A 24,220-nucleotide genomic window follows, 5' to 3' on the forward strand; every position below is an offset into this window, starting at 1 on the left:
GGATGGCTCTTTCCCAGGCAAGGGGTAGAATCACATTAACTTGGGAAAGTCCACCTAAATGAAGCAAACAGGAAGGATTGGAGAATACATGGGAGATTTAAAAAACAAACACAGATTAAAGAGTGTCACTGGGAAAATCCACACTGACTTCACAATTTTCTGAGTGATTACTGTACACTCTTATAACCTCTGCATTGATTGCCTGATTCGTGAACAAAAATGTCAATTTTTTATGTACATAAAACTGTGTAAACAACAGTATAATTATTAAAATCACATATTTTATATGAAAACACATACATGAATATGTGTTGCATGTGTAATTTTTAATATATAATGTGTGATTTTTATATGTGTATTAAACTTTATATGTTAATGCATTTAAAATAATATAACTTAAGTTTATGTATGTATGTATGTTTATGTACTTATATGTATACATACACACACACATACACATATTTGGTACCAGGGATTGAACCCAGTGGTGCTTAACCTCTAAGCCACATCCCCAGTCTATTTTATTTTTGACTTTGAGACAGAGTCATACTAAGTTTCTCAGGGCTTCACTACGTTGCTGAGGCTGGCTTTGAACTTGCAATCCTCCTACCTCAACCTCCCTAGTTGCTGAAATTACAGGCACGTGCCACTGTGTCAGTCTTAAACATGAATTAAAAAAAAAACTGATAAAGTTTTAAAATCTCAGTACACACCTGGATCATCTGTTTCCCTTCTTCTGATTACTATCTCTCACTAAAAAGGATGCTACAGTTATATTCACAACAGAAAGGATGGGAAAGAGAAAAGTACTTTCCAAGATCAGTACTGTCAATCATCACATGAAAGGTTTTGCACACATCTTCTTTCATTTGTTTTTCAGAACTATGTGGGAAAAGTATTGATATCAGCCCATTTTATAGATGAGGAAACAGAGGTTGTTCCAGAAATGCAATTATATAAGAGAGCTACGAGCTTCAATTGTTCCTTTGTCCATCTGGCCTGGGAAATACAATGGTGTTTTTTCAAAAAACAAAGCTTCCCTCTCTTAATCTCAAAACACCTTTCTGTACAGGCTGTTCAGAATCCTCACTGCTTGTCCTTTATGACTGTCCACATGGGGTCAACAGATACTTGTCCTGAGTAAGGGATGCTCTATTTATGGCAGCACCTCACTGTGGAGACCCCAGGGCCCAGGATGTAGTAGTGCCTCTTTGATCCAGAAAGTCCAGGCTCCCTCTGGACTTTCTCTGAACATCTCATGTATGTCCTACTTCCCTTTACCCAGCCTCAACCCCTGGAGGGCCCCCAATTTATTTGTTTATTGCCTATTTACTCTTTCCTCTTAAAAACTAATTAAGCACTAATGTTTCTCCAGGAAGACTGTTCCGAGCCCCTGGCTCAGGTAAGAGCTCTTGGCCATAAGAGCAGGTACTCAGATATTTCTTTTTCATCACCCTTGTTTGCCCTGTTTGTTTAATGTCCGTATTCCTTGCTAGACTCTAAGTTGCGTTCAGGCAGAGCCTTGCCTGGCTCTATTTTCTTGGTGCCTTTCTCTGTCCTAACTCAGGAAAATGTTCATGATAGTCATCATTTGAATTGATATTACTTAGACATCTCTTTCTCCTACCTTGACTCAGAAAAACCACAGCTCTAGCTGGCCCATTTCATTGTTTTCTGTTGAACAAGCTTCACTGGAGGATTGGTTTCTGGTTGGATTGTGTGTGTGTGGATCCAGAGCCTCCGGCCTCTTACCATCAGAAATTCTTCTCCAGGCTTTTCTGTGTTGGAAGTTCTTCTAAAGAGAATTTCCAAGATGCACAACTAATGCCATACCAGCATCAGAGAACTATTACTTTTAAAAATGGTGCTTCTTCACACACATCTGCTCACACATCTGAATTAAATGTTATTAGAAAACTATAGCACTCCTGAAGCTACAAAAACCTGTTGTGGAAAACTGGAAGAAGTGTGCTTACATACTTTGAAGGGTCTGGTTGGCTACTGTTAGAAGAGAGAAGGTCGTTGTGTTGCTGCTTTTATCTTTCTGAAGACTTTGATGAAGCATATCCAGGGACTTAGCCCTTCAAGTCACTGGACATCCTGTGGAGCCAGGGCAGGATTTAATGTTCTGTGACTGACAGGAGGGTGCTGAGTACTACAGCTGGTTGAGTCACAAGAAAGAAACATTTCACCAATACTCCTTCAGTGAATTCATCTGGTTTTCCTCAGTTTTGCCAGTAGGTATGCCTGCTCCCAGTACTTGAGAGACCTTCCAAGCACTTATTTCTTTATCAGAGAGTGGGCGCCCCCTAGTGGCAAATGCGAAGAACGACGGTACAAGAGGCCTGTTTTAAGTCAATAGACCTTGTAATGATGACAGCAATGGTTGGTGACTTTTGCCTAACTTTTGAAAATTTATATGTAAATTATGATATGGTAGTAAGTAGCTGTACATTAATCCTAGATTTTAAGTCTTTTGTGTATAGAATGTGCCCCCAAAGCGCTCATTTACAGGTGGAAATTGTCTCTTAATCATATTACAGTCATTCTAAAATTTTGATGTACTTAAGTATCAGCTGAGAAATCTAATTAAAACCTCTGTTTCTAGCCTCAGTTTGAGAATTTCCAGTTCAGCAGATATTTAAAGTGGCCATAAACCCATGTGTTTAAAATAAGCCCTAATGAGTTTGACCTGTTTGGCCTGTTCACTGAGAAATGCTAGCTAAGAGTGTGGGTTTACAAACTCAAGTAGCAGCAAGCTTGTGCCATGTCTGCCAGGACTGTGATGGTAGGGTCTATTCCTTAATCACTCATAGCCTCAGTCACTCATCTGTAAAAAAGTAGTAACAACACCAAATACAAATGGCTATCACAGGACCTGAGATTCTAATACAAGGAGCTTGGTATATATATATATATATATATATATATATATCATAGGAGACAGCAAGGCATGTCAGCACTTACTGTCTGCAGTATTCATCCTAATGAACTACAGGGCCAGAGAAAGTCCAGAGGGAGCCTGGACTTTCTGGATCAAAGAGGCACTACTACATCCTGGGCCCTGGGGTCTCCACAGTGAGGTGCTGCCATAAATAGAGCATCCCTTACTCAGGACAAGTATCTGTTGACCCCATGTGGACAGTCATAAAGGACAAGCAGTGAGGATTCTGAACAGCCTGTACAGAAAGGTGTTTTGAGATTAAGAGAGGGAAGCTTTGTTTTTTGAAAAAACACCATTGTATTTCCCAGGCCAGATGGACAAAGGAACAATTGAAGCTCGTAGCTCTCTTATATAATTGCATTTCTGGAACAACCTCTGTTTCCTCATCTATAAAATGGGCTGATATCAATACTTTTTTTTTAAAACAAACCTAACAGAAAAGAGGTATTGGTGAGGGTATGGAGAAACTAGAACACTTGTACATTGCTAGTGGGAATGCACAATGGTTCTGCTACTGTGGAGAACAGTCTGGAGGCCCCTCAAAAAGCTGAACGTATGATTCTGCAATTCTATTCCTATATATGTAAGCAAAAAGCATTGAAAACATGCAAGTGAATGTTTGTAGCTCTGCTAATCACAATTGCCAAAAGGTGGAAAAAGCCCAAAGGGGCACCAATGGATGAGTAGATGGACAAACATGTGGTCTACAAACACAATGCAATGTTAGTAAAAAAAAAAAAAAAGAATAAATCGGGACATGTTACAACACAGATGAACCTTCAAAATGTTAAGCAAAAGAAGCCAGACAGAATAGTTCACATATTATATGATTCCCTTTATATGAAATATCCAGAATAGATAAATCTATAAAGATGGAATGAAAAGTGACAGGCACTGGGGATGGTAAGAAATTGGGAGAAACTGCTTTAATGGGTAAGTTTTTACTCTGGAGTGATAGAAGTGTTTTGGAACTCGATAGAGGTGCTGGTTATGCAACACTGTGATGTAGCAAATACTACTGAATCGTGCACTTTAAAACTGTCAATTTTCCTTAGGGACATCTGCAACAAGGTACCTGAAAGCCCTCAGGACCCTGTGGCCCTCTTTTCTCCTACTCTGTGTCAACTTCCTTCTTCCTCACCATAGACTGGCCTCCTCCACACGGCAAGAAACATGGCTGTCGACAGCTTGGACCTCACAGCTTTCTGCCACAGGGAGAGTGGCTTTTGTTCCCAATTGCACTAAGAGTGTTTTGGTGGAGAACTTATCACTGAGTGGAGGGCAGTCGTGCACACCCAGCAAATTGGAAGGCTGAGGCAGGAGGATCTGGAGTTCAAAGCCAGCCCCAGTAATTTATTGAGTCCCTAAAACAGTGAGACCCTGCTTCAAAATAAAAAAAAAAGTAGGGGGGGGTTGTGGCTTGGTAGTAGAGCGCTCACCTAGCAAGTATGGGGCCCTGGGTTTGATCCTCAGCACCACATAAAAATGAATAAATAAAGGTATTGTGTCCAATTACAACTAAAAAAATAAATGGTCAATTTTATGTTGTGTGAGTTTCACTTCAATAAATTTTTTATTTTATTATTTTATTTTTCTTGTGGTGCTAAGGATCAAATCCAGGCCTCAAGCATGCTAGCCAACTGCTCTATCATTGAACTACAACCCCAACCCTAATAAGTTGTTTTTTAAAATAATCTGTTTCCCTGGAGAGAATTTCACAAATACAGAATTTTATTGCTGAAAGAAACCTGCTAAATCAGTCGATGGGTAAAAATTTCCCCAATGTGATAGAATGTGCTCGTGGCCTTCCCCTGAAGTCAGGAATAGAACAAATGTCCTCTAGTTTGTGCTGTTTTCCTTATATAAATAAGCTTTAGACTAGGAGGCAACCTAACAGAGCCTGGGGCTTGTGTTATAAACAATCTGTAAATGATTTTTCTCCTGGAAAAAGTACAGAGAAGAATTTTTTAAAAATCCTTTTCAGAGTCAAGAATATAAATTTACTTCTCATTGCTTGAGTACATCTGGGACCCACCTGGACAAGGACTAATTCAAGTAAACAATTTTGGTTTTTCTCTGTAAACTCTCACTTACCTGACACAGATGTATGGGTAATTTTCCTTGATGGAGAAGAAAGATCTAATTACCTCCATTTGGTTGTAGAATGTCTTGTGGTCTAGATAATGCCAAGACGTTCACTTCACAAAAAACAAATTAAATAAAGCCAGTCTGCAACGTTCTTATTCTACTTTCCTTCCCCCAGGGTTTTTCTGTTTTTTCTCTCTCATCTTCTGCATCTCCACACCCCACCATCCCTGAGTTCTAGCAAGCCAGTAACTATCTTAGGAGTATAATAAGCTTCTTTTTTAAAATAATGTTACCTCCCCTATATTTTTCTCCATCTTTTCCATTTCTCCAGCTCTTTTTTGTTGTTGTTATTCAAACATATGCAGGGATATGGATTTTATCAAATTCCTTTAATTATAAAAACATAAATTAAAACATAATCATATAAAACATTATAATTATAAAACAACATTATAAACATGCAATATAAATTGCTCTACTTAAACAAGGCCTTTTTTCCAAGAGGTTTATTTTTTCTTAAATTGAACTCCAATAACTAGTGTAACTTAATCCATTGGCAATTCTTTTTGAAAACTGCCCTTTTAATGAGTAATTCCTTAAATCTACTTGAGGACATAATAATACCAGATCAAGACAATCTAATAACTGAAATTTCCATTTGCATTTGAATGGTATTTTTAAATGTAATAACTATGGGATCTAAAGATATATATTGCAAAGACTCCGTATGCCACTCCAAACATGCAAAGTATTAGCTATTCTGGAACTTCCCTAACTATGGTTTGATGTCTGTGTTTCCCCCAAATTCATATGTTGAAATCCTAACCTCCAAAGTGATGGTATTTGGAGGTGGGGCCCTTGGAAGATAATTGGGTGCAAAGAGTGAGACTCTCATAAGGTGTCCTTACAACTAGAGACATGACAGAGATGATCTCTCTACCTTCCATGTGAGGACAGAACAAGAAGCAGCTGTCTGCAAATTAGGCCCTCACCAGGAGCCCGATCATGTGGCACCCCATTCTTGGACATCCAGCCACCCAAGCTGTGGATATAAACATTTTATTGTTTAAGCCATCCAGTTTATGATATCTTACGATAGCAGCCCAAACTAAGACATGAATTTTGACAATTTCTTTTTAAATATATTTTTTGGACATCAGTATGATGACTCTATAGAAGCCACTAAGTAATTTTTTTTGCAGCTGTCCCCAAAGAAAAAAAATGCAGTTGCTTCATGAAGGATCAAGATACTAGAAAATAAACAAGTTTCTTAAAAGAATAGAGAAGAGGTCTTTATATACTGTTTGACTTCTCAATAAATAGCAAACTAGACTCTTCTAAGAACAAAGAGCTAAAAGTTTACCTTTCTTCCTTAGTCATTTCGAAATACATGGCATTTCTCAAGCATCCTCCTCACAGAAGACATTGCTCTTGCCAGACAATTCTGCAAGACATGCCACAAGAGAAACATCTGCTTTCCACATTTGGGACCCCTTCAGCCTGTTTCGCAACAGAAACCTCAACTCAGGCCAAACTGCTATAATGACAATCTCCAACACCACTGATGTGGCTCCAACATGGGATGAGCTGGCGGGGAGGACGGGCAGAATGAACTCATTCTAGGATGTGGTCTCAAATAAAATGTCAATTTTCCACAAGCAAAATCCTTTCAAAAAGAAGCCAGAACAATTTCAGTAGCTGAGAAAAAGCCATAAACATTCTGCTTTCCTCTTCTGCATTTCACAAACCCTACAGAGAAGAGAATGATCTGTACCCCGTAACAACTAAGAAAGCCACTCCCAATCAGTCTCTGAGAAAAAGATAAAATTATTTGTTAAGAATTGTATTGGTTTGCTAGGGTTTTCATAATAAAATACACAGACTGACTGGCTTAAAAAACAGAAATTTATTTTCTCATGGTTCTGAAAGCCAGATGATCCAGATTAAGTTGTTAGTAAGGCTGATGTTTTTCTGAGACCAACTTCTCCCAGTATTTCATGTGGTCTTCCTGTGTGTGTGTCATTTCTCATCTCCTCTTATAAGGAAACCACTCATATTGAATTAGGGTTCCTCTAGTGGCCTCATCTTAGCTTAATAATCTCTTTAAAGACCCTCTACAGATATAGTCACATTGTACAGTCCTAAGGACCTCAATAATATACTAGGTGCTAGGCACTGTATGTAATAAACAGACTAACATTAACATCCAAAGGAAGCAGGCTTAACTGGTTCAATTGTCTACACAAACACAAATCTAAAAAGAAATGCAGAACTACCATTGTCTTAGGAGGTCAGGAAATGGCACGTAGGACTGCGAAGCTGATTCACAATTAAAAGAGGGAGCCTCACTATTGCTGTGCAAAGAAACCCAAGTAGCACCCAGGGAACTCCAGGGGTCAACCACCTGCAGGGGCACTCAGCCGCTCAGGGTGGGCTGGCTGGCATGGCTGTGCTCTCTGGATGGTGCATTCCTCAATGGTGTGCTCACACTCCTGTTCTCCTTTCAGTGATGTAGCATTGGGGACTCATTCTACCAGGCAAGGTCAGGTCAGTGGTTTGTTGTCTCCAAGAGTCCAGCTCTGTGACAAGTCTGCTGACTAACTGGGTTTGAACTTGGCAATAAAAAAATCACAGCCCCTTCCAAAAAAAAAAAAAAAAAACTTCCTCAGACTTTACCTTGGTTCTCAAGTTTTGCATCTCCTTAAAGTAAACGTTAAGTGTCAAGAATGCCTCCCTTGTGTAGGGGATACAATACACCTTTTTAATAATAAAAGAGGTTCCCTTCTAATTTGCTATTCAAAAGGGGCCTAATTAGTTTTGCAGACTCATAGCTTCTCTTTGGAAATCTAAGAAGCTAAAATGTTCTCGGCTCTCAGTTGAATCCTTTGTGTCTCTAGGCAACATTCCATATCCAAAGACTTTTCCTCAGACGTCATTTTACATTTTCTTGATCTATTACTGTATCTTTGAATACTATACAGAAGATAACACTCATTTCTCAACTGCCACTTGTCCCTACAGTTATTTTATTTTTTTTAAAATTTTTTATTGTTGGTTGTTCAAAACATTACAAATTTCCATTTATACACAATGGAGTATTACTCTGCATTAAAAAATGACAAAATCATAGAATTTGCAGGGAAATGGATGGCATTAGAGCAGATTATGCTAAGTGAAGCTAGCCAATCCCTAAAAAACAAATGCCAAATGTCTTCTTTGATATAAGGAGAGTACCTACAGTTATTTTTGCTAGAATAAATTATATAATCTTGTTCTTTGCTCAGGCACTTGAGAATATCATAGTGTCCTTAAGTGTTTAGAAGTTGAGGACAGCAAACTTAAGAAAGAGCAGAGGAGACAGCCTTGCAGGGTCAGTTTGCCTTTAGCAAGAGGTGCCCATAGACTCAAGTCCCTAGGCATAGGGCAAGCCAAGCTCTCTTCTGAAATCTGAGACCTGAACTTTCTAAGGCTACAGGTTGTCATACAACAAGAACAAGTCATCCATCTGCCCATCGCCAGTTCTTCATAAAAGAAAAGAAGCAGAACTTGTGTAGCATGCTTCTGGAATTGAGGAACAGATAAAGTGGAAGAAGACATTAACTTATCCAAGTACAGAACACAGGGCATACCCCTCCTTCAGAAATCACCGAACTAAAAAGCAGATATTAGTACAATTAGGTAGAGTTCAGACACCAAGATGGAGGAGATGGCAGGTTAGAAAGAAGCTGCGAGAGGACAAGACAAGAAGTCATGTCCATTTACAATAAATCCCATTACCCTGACAAGGCCAGGACTTATCACCATGACAATTCCTGCCACAGGTTAAAATTTTAAAATGATCCATGCAGGTAAAGTGGGTAGTATTCTAATTAGATTCTCCAAAATAACCAATGGGGGGTGGGGAATGGAAAATATTCTAATCAGATACTCCAATCAGAAAATGAGGTAAGGTCTTCAATCAGGTCCATATAGAGAAGAGAACACCCCACAGTTCAGGATATAAGACTGTAATATCCAGACACTGGGGCCTTGAGCCTCTCTCTCTTGCAAGGCCCACTCCACTCTACATAATGGAGCATTACCTTCACCTTCAATAAATCTGTGCTATATCTGTTACTTCTGTGTGTCTTGCTCAATTTTCTGTTTGGGACACCAAGGAGTTGGACTTCAACTGGACATCCCAATGATAACAGTACTGTGCATGTATACATGAACTGTTCAGACACCTCAGATATAATGCCAGGAGGAAAGCAACGAGTGGGATAGCTGTGGTTGAGCATATTAGACACGGGGAATAGAGGACATTAGATAGGATTAATTTTACCAGGTTGGAAAGAAATGGAGATCCAAGAAGAGACAGTAAAACTATTGGAAGAGTTGGGGTTGGGGGAGAGAAAGCTAGACTAGAATCAGCTAAGACCCCAAAGGATAAGAAAGGGAACTAAGCAGTGGCCAAGTATGGTTCATCAAAGCTAGGGCAACCAGCTCAGGATTTCCCCAGGTGCCTGGGAGCAATTTCTGCCAAGACTGAAGTGGTGCATGCAGAACTGGTGTTCATGTCCTCAAAGTAGTCAGCATTATCACTTTCACTTTTCTCTTTTTATATTTGTAGCTGAAGTTTTTCCACAATGTTTCCATTCTCAGGTTTTCCTCTAGCAATCTAATTTGATAAAAGTATACATAAAACACCCATTACTTCCATTTAATCTGCACCTTTTGGTCTAGTAAGTGCTTTCATTATCTAAGTCACAGACACAAATGCTACAGCAAGCCTCAGCAGTCCATGCCACTGTATTTAGGCCACCTCTTCTCTGTGCACTAAGGTAAACATAAATACTTCAAATTACAAGTATCTTTCTAAATTGTTTTCTTTTTAAATTTATTCTGTTTGGCTAAGTATTGTCAGTTATCTCATCATATGCCTCATGTTTTTCTCCCTGTCACCCCTTTTAACTTTTACGATAACAGGTTCTGATTTTAGCTGAGATCTTTTTGTTGCTGTTGTTCCTCTTCTAAGCTCCTCTGCTTTTACTCTTCTAAATCAAGTTAATAAACCCTCTTCTGTCCCAGGTCCTCTGACACCTGATCCCTGAGTTGAAGCCCGCCACCTCATATCCTACAATGATTCACTTCAGATATGACTCTCAGCCTGGGATTTGATAACACTGAAAACACATGATGGGCTCTGCTGACTGCAGCCATGTTTCTTTTCACAGGAAAGCAAGAAACAGTTTGCTGTACAGACCACCTGCACACAGAATTTGTTTGAAATTACATTTTACATGATTTTTTTTTAATATAGCAAAACACCTAAAGGTCTGAACATGTATGCAGAGATCTCCATAAACACCAACCATTTTTTTTTGCAGCACAATTTATTATCTGGTGATAGTATTTGGGTACATTAATAGGTATTTGATTTAACACCATGTGACTTCTCTTGATACAGAGCAACCCAAAAAAGAAAACTTCAAAATGTGCAAGAGCAATAAATATCAAACTTTCTGGTCTAAAATGTATAAATATAAAATATCAGTAATTTCTGGAAACATCTTAAGAAAATCCAGCCACCACATGTCCATGGGCAGATGTCTGGTGTTGATGGTGCTTATATTCGGAACATATCACCTCAGATCCAACACAGTTATTTTTATGTCTTTAACCAACACGTGTTTGCATATCTAGGAAAGAAAAAATTGGTTTTACATCATAATGTTTCACAGATGATTCTCTTTAGGGAGGAAGCGCAGATTTTCTAATTGAAAAAAATTTCCTAATTAAAAAAATATTTCCAACTAGAACAAATATGAGGTTTTATTCATTTTCAACAAGAAAATATTTACAGATTGCCAACTAATTTCCATTTTAAATAAATTCTGAGCTCTCTAATGTTTCTCTAATATTGTAGCCATAGAACTTCTAAGCAAGCAGAAAGAAAAGATGTAGTCAAATAATGTATTTTGGGGCTGTACAAAGCTATCCAAAAGTACAATTACAGTTTTAATTGGTTATTAAAAAATGATTCATCCAAATGAAGCAGAAAGAATTCATGAGACACTTAATATCATTATTTTTGTAATAACCGTTTGCTTATTTTGACACTGAAGAACATGTTTCAACACCACACAAATAAACAAATATAAAGGTAACTTTATGCATATCAACCCTACTATGGAAATCCTAACATTTTGTTATAAATAAAGTAATAGAAGAAATCAAAGAAGTACAAGATTGGTTTTCTGCGATAAAGCTCTGAACTAAGCAGTATAGTGTTTCACTCAATATCACACTGCTATTATTTTTCTCCTTTAAAAGAGAATTTGGGTGGGGGGATAATAACAAGAAAATACCTGCAAAAGTAACTAATACTGTGTACTCACACTGAATAGTCTAGGGTCCTTGGTGTGAGGATGAAAGCCCTTCTTCTTACAAGCAGAAACCTCAAGCATGCCAGCATTGGTGAGCCTGAAGATGCCAGTGCTAAATTTCAGGGTCAAAAAGAAAAAAAAAAAAAAGGTATAAAATTCAGGACCACTCGGGATTTCCAGATGCTTTACTTCAGTGACACAGCATACACAGTCCCCAAATGGGACAGAGGAAGAAAACACAAAAAAGAAATTCCACTGTGGTTTTTCTAAACCAGTATTTCCCTGACTGGTCTAGAGGAGAGAAACCTACGAGGAAGTAACACCTTCAGGACCATAATGGGTCAGGCAGCTGTGCTGTTGTGTGAAAGATCAGAAGAAGATCCCCCCACAGAGGAAATTACAAGGGGGAGATATTTCTAATTTTTCTTATAATGGTATTTATAGCAACAGCAACTATTTATTGAGGGCTTGCTGTGGTGCTCAGTACTAGGCTAAGAACTGTACATACGCCATCACCTAATATCACCTTCTCATCAATCCAGGATGGGCAGACACTCACAGGGGTCAGGTGTCTATTCTATGACATAAGGGTCAAGTAAGGACTCCAAAATACATTTGATTCCTATGACCATACTCTGCAATATCTGATCTCCCCAAACGAGGGACATTTTGGAGGTAATGAGCCTAAGTCTGTGGAATTTCTTGTGATAGGACATAATGCAGTAGAAATAGGTTCTTGAAAATCAAACTGCAAATAACAGTTAAGTGTTACCCACTTCAAGGTCTTATTAATCAAGGAAAGAACTAGGATTTTACCACTGAAAGGACCTTCAAAACCAAAGGCTGCAGAGATACTAGCATATAAGAGCCAGCTGCTACCTATTCTTTTCCCCAAAGACCTCAAGCTATGTGTAGACACACATGGACCCAGGATCCCAAAGCCTTCCTTGGGCTCCCCTCCATAGTTATACTTACTCTTTATGCTTTGGTGAACAAACAATGGCAATAGCCTCTGGTAACATGAGCTGATAGGAACAGTGAGTGTGAAGATCAACGCTGGACAAGAAAGCAGTTTGGGTGGGATGTGTCTGTAAAACAGAAAGAGGACAAACTTATTAGGGCAGCTGAGGCTTAGCCAGGGCCATAGCCTATTCAAAAAAAAAATTCTATTGATTTTTTTTATTTTTAATTTTACCATCATTATTCCAATAAGGATGTTTTTCCCTGTAAGGTAATGGGGATTGAATCCAGGGGTAGCTTAGTCCACCATGGAGTTACATCCCCAATCTTTTTAACTGTTATTTTGAGACAGTCTCACAAAGTTGCTGAGGGTCTCACAAAGTTGCAGAGGCTGGCCTCAAACTTGCAATCCTTCTGCCTTAGCTTCCTGAGAGATTATAGGTGTGCACCACTGCACACAGCCGAATAAGGATTTTTAAAAATATTTTGCTGACATCATCTTTCCTTTTATGCATTCCTATTATTTGCTTATTTGGAGTAACTACGATTTTGAGAAGTGGCTCCCAAGTCTGTTATCTACTTCCTTCTTGTTGGGAAAGAGCTAGAAAATGACTTGCCAGAGGATTTAAATAGATTATCATTTGATCAGCAAAACTCATCCATGATACTTATTTTATTATTTCAATTTTATGTATAAGAATCCTGAGACTCGGGAAAGTGTAGTAACCTGGTTAGTAGCTGGTAAGGACTGGAGACCTTGGACCACAGATACTTCTATGCAAAACCATGGAAGGAACCTGTTCACTAAATTTTCCACATTACTGTGTATCCTTTATGGATCACCATTCTCTGTAAACAGTAAGGTGGGAGTCTGTAGATTGTTGAAGGTGTTTGGGGTCATCATGCACAGCAACTGAATATTCATATTAAGAGAAAGAAAAGGAGAATGTAAATCAAAAGAAACCTTCCAAAGTTCCTGGCTAAATAAAAACTTTGGTTTATCAGAGGCAAGTGAGAGGTTCATATGTGAATAAAAAAATAAATGCATATATAATGACTTAAAAATTCACATTCAAACCTAATGACCCTTGAAAATGGAATATGACAATTTTATTTATGAAAAAAACGACTTTGATGCACACTGTCTGGGTCTTGGCTCCATGACTCACTAGGTAAAAGACACAGGGAAGATCACATAGCCTCCTCCTGCTCATTTCATCATTTATAAAAACATATGAGAATCATTTTCTTGGTGGGGTTGTATAAAGATTAAATGGAATAATCCATGTAAAATTCTTAGAATAGTGTCTAACACAAAGAAAGGAGCCAAAGTCATTAGCTGTTATTATGACTCTGTTCTTGTTATTTTAATGTTGTCATTATTAACTAAGGGCACAGGCCCATAGTAATAGCTTAATGCCTTTACACAAGCAGGTATGTGGTAGAAATGCAAGATTCAAAACTCTTCTCTACCTATTTATAGAATAAAGGTAAAATCACATGGTTATTTACAGAAAGATACACGTTCTGCAAGGAAAAATAATTCTTGGTCTATAAAGAATCACATAATTACCAGACTTTCTGTGCGTAGGTGTGTCTGTGGGCACATGTGTGTGTGCGCATGCATGTGCTACATATTGACCCCAGGGCCTCATGCATATTAAGCATGTGCTGAATCATTGAGCTACATCCCCAGTTCTATCCTAACTTAAAGAATCCAAATATTCAGTAGGAGCATGAATACAAGGTTTAAAGCCTATTATCTGGGAATGCTTTCTTTGAGTAACATAGTGTTTCCAATGTCTTGGTGAGAAAGTAAGTAGTCGTCAAAGGAACAATTGTGCTGTGGAGGCAGCAGTTTGTCAAACAGGCAAATCTCATTCTGCCCATTAACTTATTTTCAAGAATGTACCCAACATGACTCTCTGAGCCCTTCATGTCTGCCAACAGGAGTCACTTCTATCCAATGAGCACAGGTCTCCTGGGAGGGTGGTGTGGCCACTCCCTGAGTCCATGGAAACAACACTGATGATGATGATGATGATGATGATGATGGAGACAACGATAATAGCTGCAGATGCCATTTACAGCAATTGAATAATGTGCCAGGCACGGAATTAATCACTGACTGAGAATTATATCATTGAATTCTCACAATAACAAGACGAGATCAGTGCTGTCATTATTCTCATTTTATAGCTGAAAAAACTGAAGTAAGCTGGAGAGCAACTCCTTGAAGCTCATTAAGCTAGTCAAGTCAAGAAATCTAAATTCTATTCTAGGTCTGTCTGATTCTAATTCAGACTTTGTTTTCTATGACTAATTTAGATCTGAAAAAAAGATCTGGAATTGGTTACTATTATTATACTCCGTCAAAACCAGCATAAAAATGTTATTGCAATCATTGAGATTTAAAAATGTAACATATTCCTATTTTCATTGAATCACAATTTGATACAGAAAAATAAATTAAGTAAAAGTCCTAGAATTCTATAATTATGCCAAATTCATTACTTAAACAATCTAAATTCATTATGGCATACATTCTATATACAGAAAATTATAGGGAAAAAAAAACATGTGCTTTTAATTTGGAAATTGCTTTAAATAGTCACATTAAGAGAAAGAAAAGGAGAATGCAAATCAAAAGAAATCTTCCAAAGATAAACTACCATTAACTTGTCAATATAATGTGTGGTTTAAAAGACTATCATTTTTAATTTGTTACAATTTCTATACTTCAATTTGTTTTGCTTTAAAGTACATTTTTGTACTTAGGTTAAGCTAAATATCAACTTTAAAACAGAGCAATTTTCAAGCACACAGCAAGGCTTTACAGGTACAATGGGAATACAGTCTCCTCTGTGCTCCTAAATCACATAGTACCAAATACTTGACATGTGTCTGTGTATGTTGACCCTACTCAGTGCTTCTCTATAAACAAGAATGCAAAATGATCACATCATTCTTCAGGGACTCTTGCCATCATCCAAGCTGTGCTCTGGAAATCTCAGCAAGCATGGGATGACTTGTTTCCACACACTATGGTTTGAATGATGGTGTTCTCTCCAAAATTCTTGCTGAAGCTTAGTGTAACAGCATGAAGAGGTATGGCCTTTGGGAGGTGACTATTAAGTAACAGCATGAAGAGGTATGGCTTTGGGAGGTGACTATTATGTAACAGCATGAAGAGGTATGGCCTTTTGGAGGTGACTATTAGCATACTTCTAAAAGGGCTCAAGGTTGAAGGGAGTGCTATCTTGCTCTTCTGCCTCTAACATGTAAGGACCTAACATCAAAGCACCATCTTAGAAGCAGAGAGCAGCCTCATCAGATTCCAGTACTGCCAATACCTTGATCTTGGACTTTCCAGCCCCTAGAACTATTAGAAAGAAATCTCTGTTCCTTATAAATTCCTCAACCTCAGATACGTTGTTATAGCAGCATGGATGAATTAAGACAGTATCCCAGGTCCAGCTTAGGAGACCAAATGGAAAAGACAGAAAAATAAAGTATCATCACCAATAATAACAGTCACAATTTTTTCTGAGCCCCTAGAAAAATATTCTAAGGAATTCATTAAGGATGAATTCAATTATTATGATCCCTATTTTATGGATGATAAAATTGATGTTCATATTTCTTAAGGAACTTGCTGAAGTTCCCACAAGTAAATTCTTAGCAGAGCTGAGATTTAAACTCATGTTTATTTGATTTGCAAACACTTTCCTGCTCCTATGACGGCCTTGTGGATGGTAGAACCCAATGTTCTTGGTCCTATCCATTAATCCGATTCCATGGCTGTTTACACTGTGATATTTTCTTTCCTGCTCCCAGTCTTTCTCTCTCTTCTTGACCTATAGGGGCAGTGCAGTGAAGTGAATGGACCCTATCTGATATATACAAAAGCTGCTTAAATGAAACATCTTCAGAATTTTTTTTAGATAATCTAATGTAAACCCATAGAAAATATTGTAACTGCTTAGTCAAATCTATAAAAAAAAAAAAAATCTGACTAAGCCTCCATTAGACTATGTGAAATCATCAGAAAGAGTCACCTAATTTCCAAACGTTTTAGGTTTTCTTTCTCAACTATGGATGATACAATAAATAAATAAATAAAATACCCCTCTTCAAATCCCAATTTGAGCGGGCTATGGAGGCACATGCCTGTTAATCCCAGTGGCTTGGGAGCTTGAGGCAGGAGGATTGGAAGTTCAAAGCCAGCCTAAGAAACTTAGCAAGGCCCCAAGTAACTTAGAGAGACCCAGTCTCAAAAAATAAAAAGGGCTGTGGCTGTGGCTCAGTGGTTAAGCACTTCTGGGTTCAGTCCCTGGTACCAAAAAAAAAAAAAAATCCATATTTGACAGATTTATATACAGCCTAACACTGAATTAGATGCTTTAATATAATAGCATTTATTATACTTAAAAAATACAAATAAGCTATTTAAGTAAAACTAAATTTCTTCAAAGAGGAAAATAATATGCCTTACAAAATAAACTGAAATCCAACAAGTCAAACATACGTGGATCCATCCCAAAGTGAGGAGATCGTGTTGATCCTGAACACTGAATAATTCTTCTACATTCTCCACATCACAATAGTCTGGCCCAGCAGACTGCTTTGGCACGATCAAGTGGGTAATAGTAAATTCATTATGTGTCTGAAAGACAATTAGTAAAAAGAACAGTAAATAGTAAATAGGAAAAAATGGGAAATGTTTTGCCACAAGACTAAAGCTTTCCCTTACAACCTGGCTCCCCCCTCACCCTATACACTCCATCACAATTTAAAATGTCCCGAATATAAAAGTGGATTTTTTGCCCCAAGTTTTGAGAGCCAGTTGCTTAGAACTTGAAACCCACTTTTATAGTAGTAAATCTATTATAAATAGAAAATACCCTTCTGGGAAGTGGGGGTCCAGGACAATTTAGTTAATAAATAATATCTTGACAGATTTACAATGGATAAAATCAGAACAAAATAAGGGCAGGTTTCTTTGGAAGGAGAGATGCTAGTTAAATAATTTTGTAGTGTTACTAAAGTGCATTTCTAAGAGTTATGCAGATTGATGGTTTGGGTTTTATTTTATTAATTATATTTAATTTCTCTAAAAAACTTATAAACTTTCTTCTAGTATTGAGAAGACTCACTATTATTTCCACAATGAAAATAATATTTTGGCTTTCACAGTTACAGAATAAAAGATAAATTATCCCCCTTAGGTAAAAGATAAGAGCTGAAGTGAGGCTCCCAGGTGGTGAGAGATCCTCAGCCAGAGGCCCAGAGTGCAGAGTCACTGGTGGTGAGAAGCTGTCTTGCCCAAGGCAGGTTGGCATGTCCATCCATCCCCAGCACTATCCTCTCCCTAGCCTTAGGACCTTCCTGCCAGTTGGGCACTGCTCCTTCTGCCTTGATTACAACTGTTCCTTCCATTCCACCCAGTCCTTTCAGGGCTGCTGGATTTACTCTTCAGGCCTAGCTTCAAAATCACTCCTCAGGGAAGCTCATCTCCACATCCCTGCCCACAAGGTCAGGTTCCCCAGTTACACATTCCCTTGATAGCCTGCACTTCCATCAAGAGCACTCAGCCCCACTTAGTCATCTGTCTGATTCTTTACAAGCAGGGACCAAAGCTGTTGCAGGCTGCTGAATGAATGCTTAGCACAGTGCTGGCACATACACTTAGTAAATGTCTGAGGCAGATGGAATGAATAATGAATGAATGAATCAACCAATCAATCACACCAAATACAACATAAGATGTAGGAGAGGAAGCTTCCACAGCCCTCAACCCCCTGAAGGACAACCAAGGTGACTGTGGGTGGGAAATGATGGTCACTCACTGCTCATCACAGGTGGCTTCTCCTTTCCTGGTGGAAAGAGATGATTAAACACTGGAAGTCAGCAGGAGGATGAGAGTTGAATAAAGCATATTGTTCAAGCAATAATTTTGAGGACTGAAAATGTGCCTGCATCCAGAAATTTAAACTGATACCCAGAGGAAATTACAAAAAAATGCTTCCAAAGACACATTGCTCATCTTTGTTGTGGTAAGAAACCAAACCCATCCTCGCTTAGCTCCTTCTATTTTGACATTGCCCTTTATCACATACTTCTGGTAACATTTCCATAATAAAATAGAGCCACTGCTTATAGATCTTGGTTTGCCAAAACTATTGCCTTAAACCAAAGAAAACAACAAAATTCCAGTTTTATTCCACATGTATCTGAAAAACAATGGCAGGGTACCTGCCATAGATGAGAATAGGTAGAAAGTCAATTATATGAACACAAGTGAAACTAATGATGGTAAAGGAAATATGATGTAGCAAACAAGATGAACCTGGAAATCTGAATACTTGTGATCTTCTATTAACAAAGATTTAATTTATGGCTTGGTAAATTATTTCAAACAGGCCTTTATGTAGAGCCCCTGAAATTTTCCAATCCATTTTCTCAGATTATTCCATGAAAAATGGTTGTATTTTTAGGAGATTAATATTTTAAGGCTAATTTATTATATTTACAGCTCTTAGCATGTTTTTATTCTGCTCTGCAGATCACAAGGAAGCCCTACTACTATTTGAAAAATCATGTGCAGATATATCTAGAAAAAAAAAAACATACCAGCTTTCCACAAAGTATTCCACAGGTTTCTATTCCTCTTATGGTATTAGATTCAGCTAGCAGCAGAAATTTGTGGCAAAGATCTCTTGATAAGACTACACATCTCAGTCCTTCAACCACTAAATCTAAGATACAAAAAAGGAGAAAAAAACGAAATACAAATCTTCACTTTCCATGTTTTGTTTAAAAACTCTTAAAACATTGATTAGAAGAAAGGTAAAATTACATTTCCTACATAAATTATTTTATAAACAAAATAGTAAAGTGCAAGTACTTGTATATTTTTGTGCCCTGGAACAACTATCTTCCATGAATGTGTATGTTTCTTTTGGCACACAGCAAATATACCATTAAATAGATAGGATGTAGAAAATGCATCTTGTACCTTATAAGACATGGTATTAATATTCTTTTTTAAAGATTTTTTTTTAAGATGAATGCAATATCTTTATTTATTTATTTTTTTAATTTTTATGTAGTGCTGACAATCGAACCCAGGACCTCACATGTTCGAGGCCAGCGCTCTACCACTGAGCTATAACCCCAGCCCCTGGTTTAATATTCTTTAATGTATTTACTATAAGTTGCTTATGTCCTAATGAAAATTGGTAAGCAAAAGCACATTTTTAAAAATGATCAGCAGCAAAGTAGCTAATTAAATAGTTGCCTATCATAACACTCTGAAAATGAGAACAGAAACTCACATCTGACAGTGTCTATCAGGAAGAGATCTCTTTTGATTTTAGAAACTTGCCAGCACTGATCTAACAATACTAAGCAGCACTAACTGTTGGCAGAAATGCATATGCCGTTTGGATTTTAGCTGTTTATGTGTATGAGACCCTCTCAGCACAGGGATAAGGCTGAACATCCCTGGAATTAACATTTTATTATTGAGCAAAAATCTGGATAAGAGATTTACTCAGCAGCTTCCTTTCTTCTCTGGGTAAGTGTTTACCTTAAAAACATATGTGCTTCTTGATTAAAACACATGGAAGGAAAAAAATGCTTGGAATTCTCAAAATTCAGTCCTACAGAGTTTGCCCTATCATTGGGCATGTTTCCTGAAATTTAAAGGTAATATATAGTAAATGTCAGAGAGTGCTGAAAGGGTCATCTGCAATTCACACCATTTAATATAGGGATCCTACCACAATTAGTAATAAAATAAAGAGAGACCTTCCAAGATGCTACAGAAAAATGGTTCCATCAGGGAGCATCAGAGTCTTTGCAGGAAGCATGTCAGCACTTACTCTGAACAGCACTTAGAGTAGCTGCTGGCTTTAAGGCTCTATTCACAGGAGGAGAGTGGCTAGCATAATTGGTTGCATCACTTTTATTAGCTTGATCTGCGAATACATTCAGCAAGGAATTGTTCTGGTGTGCAGAAAAGCAGGACAGAGCACTTCCATCAATCTGCTCTGACAGCGAAGGGGTCTCCTGACTTCGCATCTGGCCTCGGGCTAACTCTTGCTTTTTGAGTTGATCTTCAAAAAACAGAAACTGCTCCGATTCCAGCTGTTGCTGGCGCATCTGAGCAATACGCCTCCTTTCAGCCTCTATCAATCTCTGATGCTCCAGCTTTTTGAGAATTTCGGCTTTATATTTGTTCTAAAAATGTGGATGCCATAAGAAAAAAAAATAAGTTAGTTCTCAAGACAAAACAAAATCATCAAACTGGGATGAGACAGCTTGATACCCTCACAAGGACACTCATGAAACACTAAGAAAAGCGCACATCACAGCAAAAGCCCCTTAATCTGATTAAGACAGCTGTTCTAAACCTACTTGTATTTTACCAGAGACAATCAGTTTCTGCCTTTCCCCAGTGCTTCTGAATATTGGAAAATCAATGTCAGGGTTGTTGACTCAGCTTGACTGGCCAGACCATATGGAACAAAATATCTCACCTCTAGATTGTATTGCTCAATCTAGTAGCCATTAGCCACATGTGATTATTAAAATTTAAATTATTTGAAATTTTTTAAAAATTAGAAATTCAGTGTCTCAGTCACACTAGTCACATTTTAAGTACTCCACAGTCATATGTGACCCATAAATTGGTCAATTTCTTCTTTTGATGCCTGTCTGTCTCTTAGATATCATTATCATTTTCACTCTTTATTTAATAATGATCCAGGAAAAACCACCCTTTGGTGCCATGATTACATTATAGCCACAGGGTTAGCTGCTCTATCTACAATGTAATATTGACTGTAATGATTAAGAATCAAAATTACATTTCCAAGACCTTTATAATTAGATACATCAGAAACCACACACTGTTCCCTCTACTTCCTACTGCCTTTGTTCATCTGGAAAAAAAAAAACCCAGCCATCTGGCTCAAGGTTACATTGGCAAAAGTTGGTCAAAAGCGCTATTTAAATCTCTGCAGCAAATCTATTTTCTAATGCACTGCTTTATTAGATGTTGTAGGGAAAGAAAAATACCACATCTTTGGTGAGAGTGCTTAACTTGGACACCAACATAAATTTTTTACTGATTTCACATTACTGCATTTTTAATCTTTAATTTAAATGCTTATGACATTTGGAAAACATATACAAGTGAAATTTTAAAAAAATATGCAAAGAAAACAGTCATGAAATAAATGTAGCAATTGAACTTACTTTGCTTTGCAAATATTCTTGGTATTCTACATTATATTTCTTTAAAAGGTCCTTTTTCAATTCATCTGTCCTTGGGAATGCAATCTCCTTCAGTTTCTTTTAAAAATATATATACATATTGGTTAGTAGGATTTTCAGTATGCTCGTTCCAATCATTAGCTGAGAAAGAAAAGCAGCTGGCATGTGTATTAGAAATCAAGACAAGAATAACCAAAGATAATGGCAGAAAAATAAATTTCTCCATTCTAGGGCTCCAAAATATAACTTTCAGCAGGGAAGTTTTTAAAAAAAAAAGAATATATATATATTCCTTTGTTAGACTATTGACTCCATTGGTTAGATACATACTTGTTTAGGCAGGTGCCCCACTTTTTAAGGAGTAGGTAGAATCACACATTTTATACGTAAATCATGCAGCATCATAGACATTGGAGGATGTTTGATGGGTAGAGATTCCTAGACATGTCAGAGTGTAGAAGGCAGCTGAGTCACAATTCATAAGAATATATTTTAGGGCCTAATCATAAATCTACAGAATTAACATAGAGAAAGGATTGCGAAATCTGCATTTCAAACAACTTCCCCAGTGATTCTTAATGGCAGGAGGATCTGGGAAACCTGATATGGTCTAATCACTACTCTCCTTTTGGAGATGAGGAAACAAAGGCCTGGGGAGATTGTTGAGGGTCAGAAAACCAGCTAGTGGTCCAGTTAGGACTAGAACCCAAGTCTCCTGCCTCTAGGCAGGCTCTTCCACCAAAATTTCTTTTCTTGAATCCATTGTCATTCAATTCATTCATTAATTCACCCATTCATTCACCTATCCATTTATTTAACAAAGGCATAAACAAGAGAAATGTACAGAAGTTTTCTCCTACCAATAAAATGTGAACAACCCTCCATTAGAGGAAAAGAGTCACCTTGGCAGCCTGGGACTTTTGGTTTCCATACAAAACTCTCTGAGGCTAAATGAGCTGAGGGGAAATGCTATATGAAGACACGATAACATAGTGACTATAAACATTTTAAAAAATGTAGATAACCATTTGACAAAATCTGAGTTCTGCTTCCAGGTAGCCTCAGGCTTCATAGGACTGGTAGGAGACCCTTTATTCCATAATGTGATAACATAATTTTCAAAAGTCATCTAAACATTTCATGCTGTGATTGCCTTTGTATACATTACTTTAATTCCTTATAAAAGCAACACAAACCATTTAGGAGGAATAAATGGGAAACACTGTACATGTTTATTCAAAAGGATACATTCTCAGCTAAAGATATTAAAGTGAATGTTTATGATAAATGCATTGCAACGATCTTTCTTTTCCTTGAGAATATTTAAGGCAGACCACCCTGTCAACATTTTATTTTTTAAAATATTTTTTAGTTATAGATGGACATGATATCTTTATTTTATTTATTTATTTTTATGTGGTGCTGAGGATCAAACCCAGTGCCTCACATGTGTGGGGCAAGCACTCTGAGCCACAATCCCAGCCCCAACATTTTATTTTGCATAAGACCAGTTCTCTAAGAGGTAAACAGTCATGTGCCAATTATAGATGGAGACACATTCTGAGAAATGTGTCATTCAATGATTTTGTCATTGTGTGAACATTATAGAGTGTACTTACACACAAACTAAGGCAGTTATGACATCACTAGGCAATATCACTTAATGGGACCACTGTCACACATGTGATCTGTGATGGACTGAAGCATCATTATGCAATTATGACTGTGGCTAGAACTTTGTGGCTGCCTTAAAAATCAATGTTGATTTTCAAATAGTTGGGTTCAGGGCTGTACAGATTAATCAAAACACAGGGAAATATATAACCATTCTCTCTATCTCTGAGAGGAACTGTAAAATAATTCCTTCAACATGTCAGAAGGTGATTGAGCACATTCTTTGTCTTTCTTTTCCCCCCAACATCAATTAGAGACCTCACACTGGCTCAGTCATAATCATTAAATGTCTAAAAAGAAATCGAAACATCATGCCTAATGGAATGAATTTCTTGTGCTCAAACTCTCCAGAGGAAGAGATGGGGAGGAATAGAAACAGGAGGGAAATCAATAACGGATACTTATGGAGCATTTGATCCCACAGCAGAGAATCGATCCCACAATACCTTCATAATATCCTGCTTTTCAGGCACTGCACATTGTTGGTAATCTCGGTGGCTAGGAAGCTTTTCTACAAACAAGCTAGAGAAAGAAAAAACATATCCTTAGCATTATATAAAAGCAAAAGCCCAAAGACAGTGTTACGGTTACAGTGTTACGGACTTTTAGCGTTCCACAAAAAAAGCTCATGGTTTGAAAGCATGGTCCTCATTATCGCAAGGTTCAGAGGTGGGGCTTGTAGGCAATGATTAAATGATGAGAGTTACAACCTTATCAGTGAATAAATCCATTTGATGGATTAACAATTTGAATGAACTACTGGGTGGTAACTGTAGGCAGACAGGGCGTGACTGAAAAAACTAGGTCACTAAGGGTGTGCCTTTGGGAATTACACCTTGTCCTTCCTCCCTCTCTCTCTCTCTCTCTCTCTCTCTCTCTCTCTCTCTCTCTCTCTCTTATACAC

General features: G+C 37.7%; 1 protein-coding gene across 5 annotated transcripts in view; it reads right to left on the minus strand.

Annotated features, from left to right (window-relative positions):
- Positions 1 to 6,925: 6,925 nt before the first annotated feature.
- Positions 6,926 to 24,220, minus strand: part of Stambpl1 (STAM binding protein like 1) — a 48,370-nt gene continuing 31,075 nt past the window's right edge. For 4 of the 5 annotated variants that reach the window (XM_015498862.2, XM_015498863.2, XM_015498865.2 and 1 more), the window contains 9 exons: positions 23,763 to 23,838; positions 21,625 to 21,720; positions 20,247 to 20,604; positions 18,994 to 19,118; positions 16,889 to 17,026; positions 12,376 to 12,488; positions 11,413 to 11,512; positions 8,267 to 10,713; positions 6,926 to 8,047 (listed from right to left, as the gene is read on the minus strand). In XM_015498862.2, coding sequence (XP_015354348.1) covers positions 10,657 to 10,713; positions 11,413 to 11,512; positions 12,376 to 12,488; positions 16,889 to 17,026; positions 18,994 to 19,118; positions 20,247 to 20,604; positions 21,625 to 21,720; positions 23,763 to 23,838 — 1,063 coding nt within the window. In that variant the 3' untranslated portion in view covers positions 6,926 to 8,047; positions 8,267 to 10,656. Of the gene's footprint in view, positions 8,048 to 8,266; positions 10,714 to 11,412; positions 11,527 to 12,375; positions 12,489 to 16,888; positions 17,027 to 18,993; positions 19,119 to 20,246; positions 20,605 to 21,624; positions 21,721 to 23,762; positions 23,839 to 24,220 lie in introns of those variants that run through there. The other variant, XM_015498866.2, reaches the window with a different exon arrangement.

The sequence above is a fragment of the Marmota marmota genome, unplaced genomic scaffold (assembly GCF_001458135.2).
Source record: "Marmota marmota marmota unplaced genomic scaffold, marMar, whole genome shotgun sequence".
Lineage (NCBI taxonomy): Eukaryota > Metazoa > Chordata > Mammalia > Rodentia > Sciuridae > Marmota > Marmota marmota.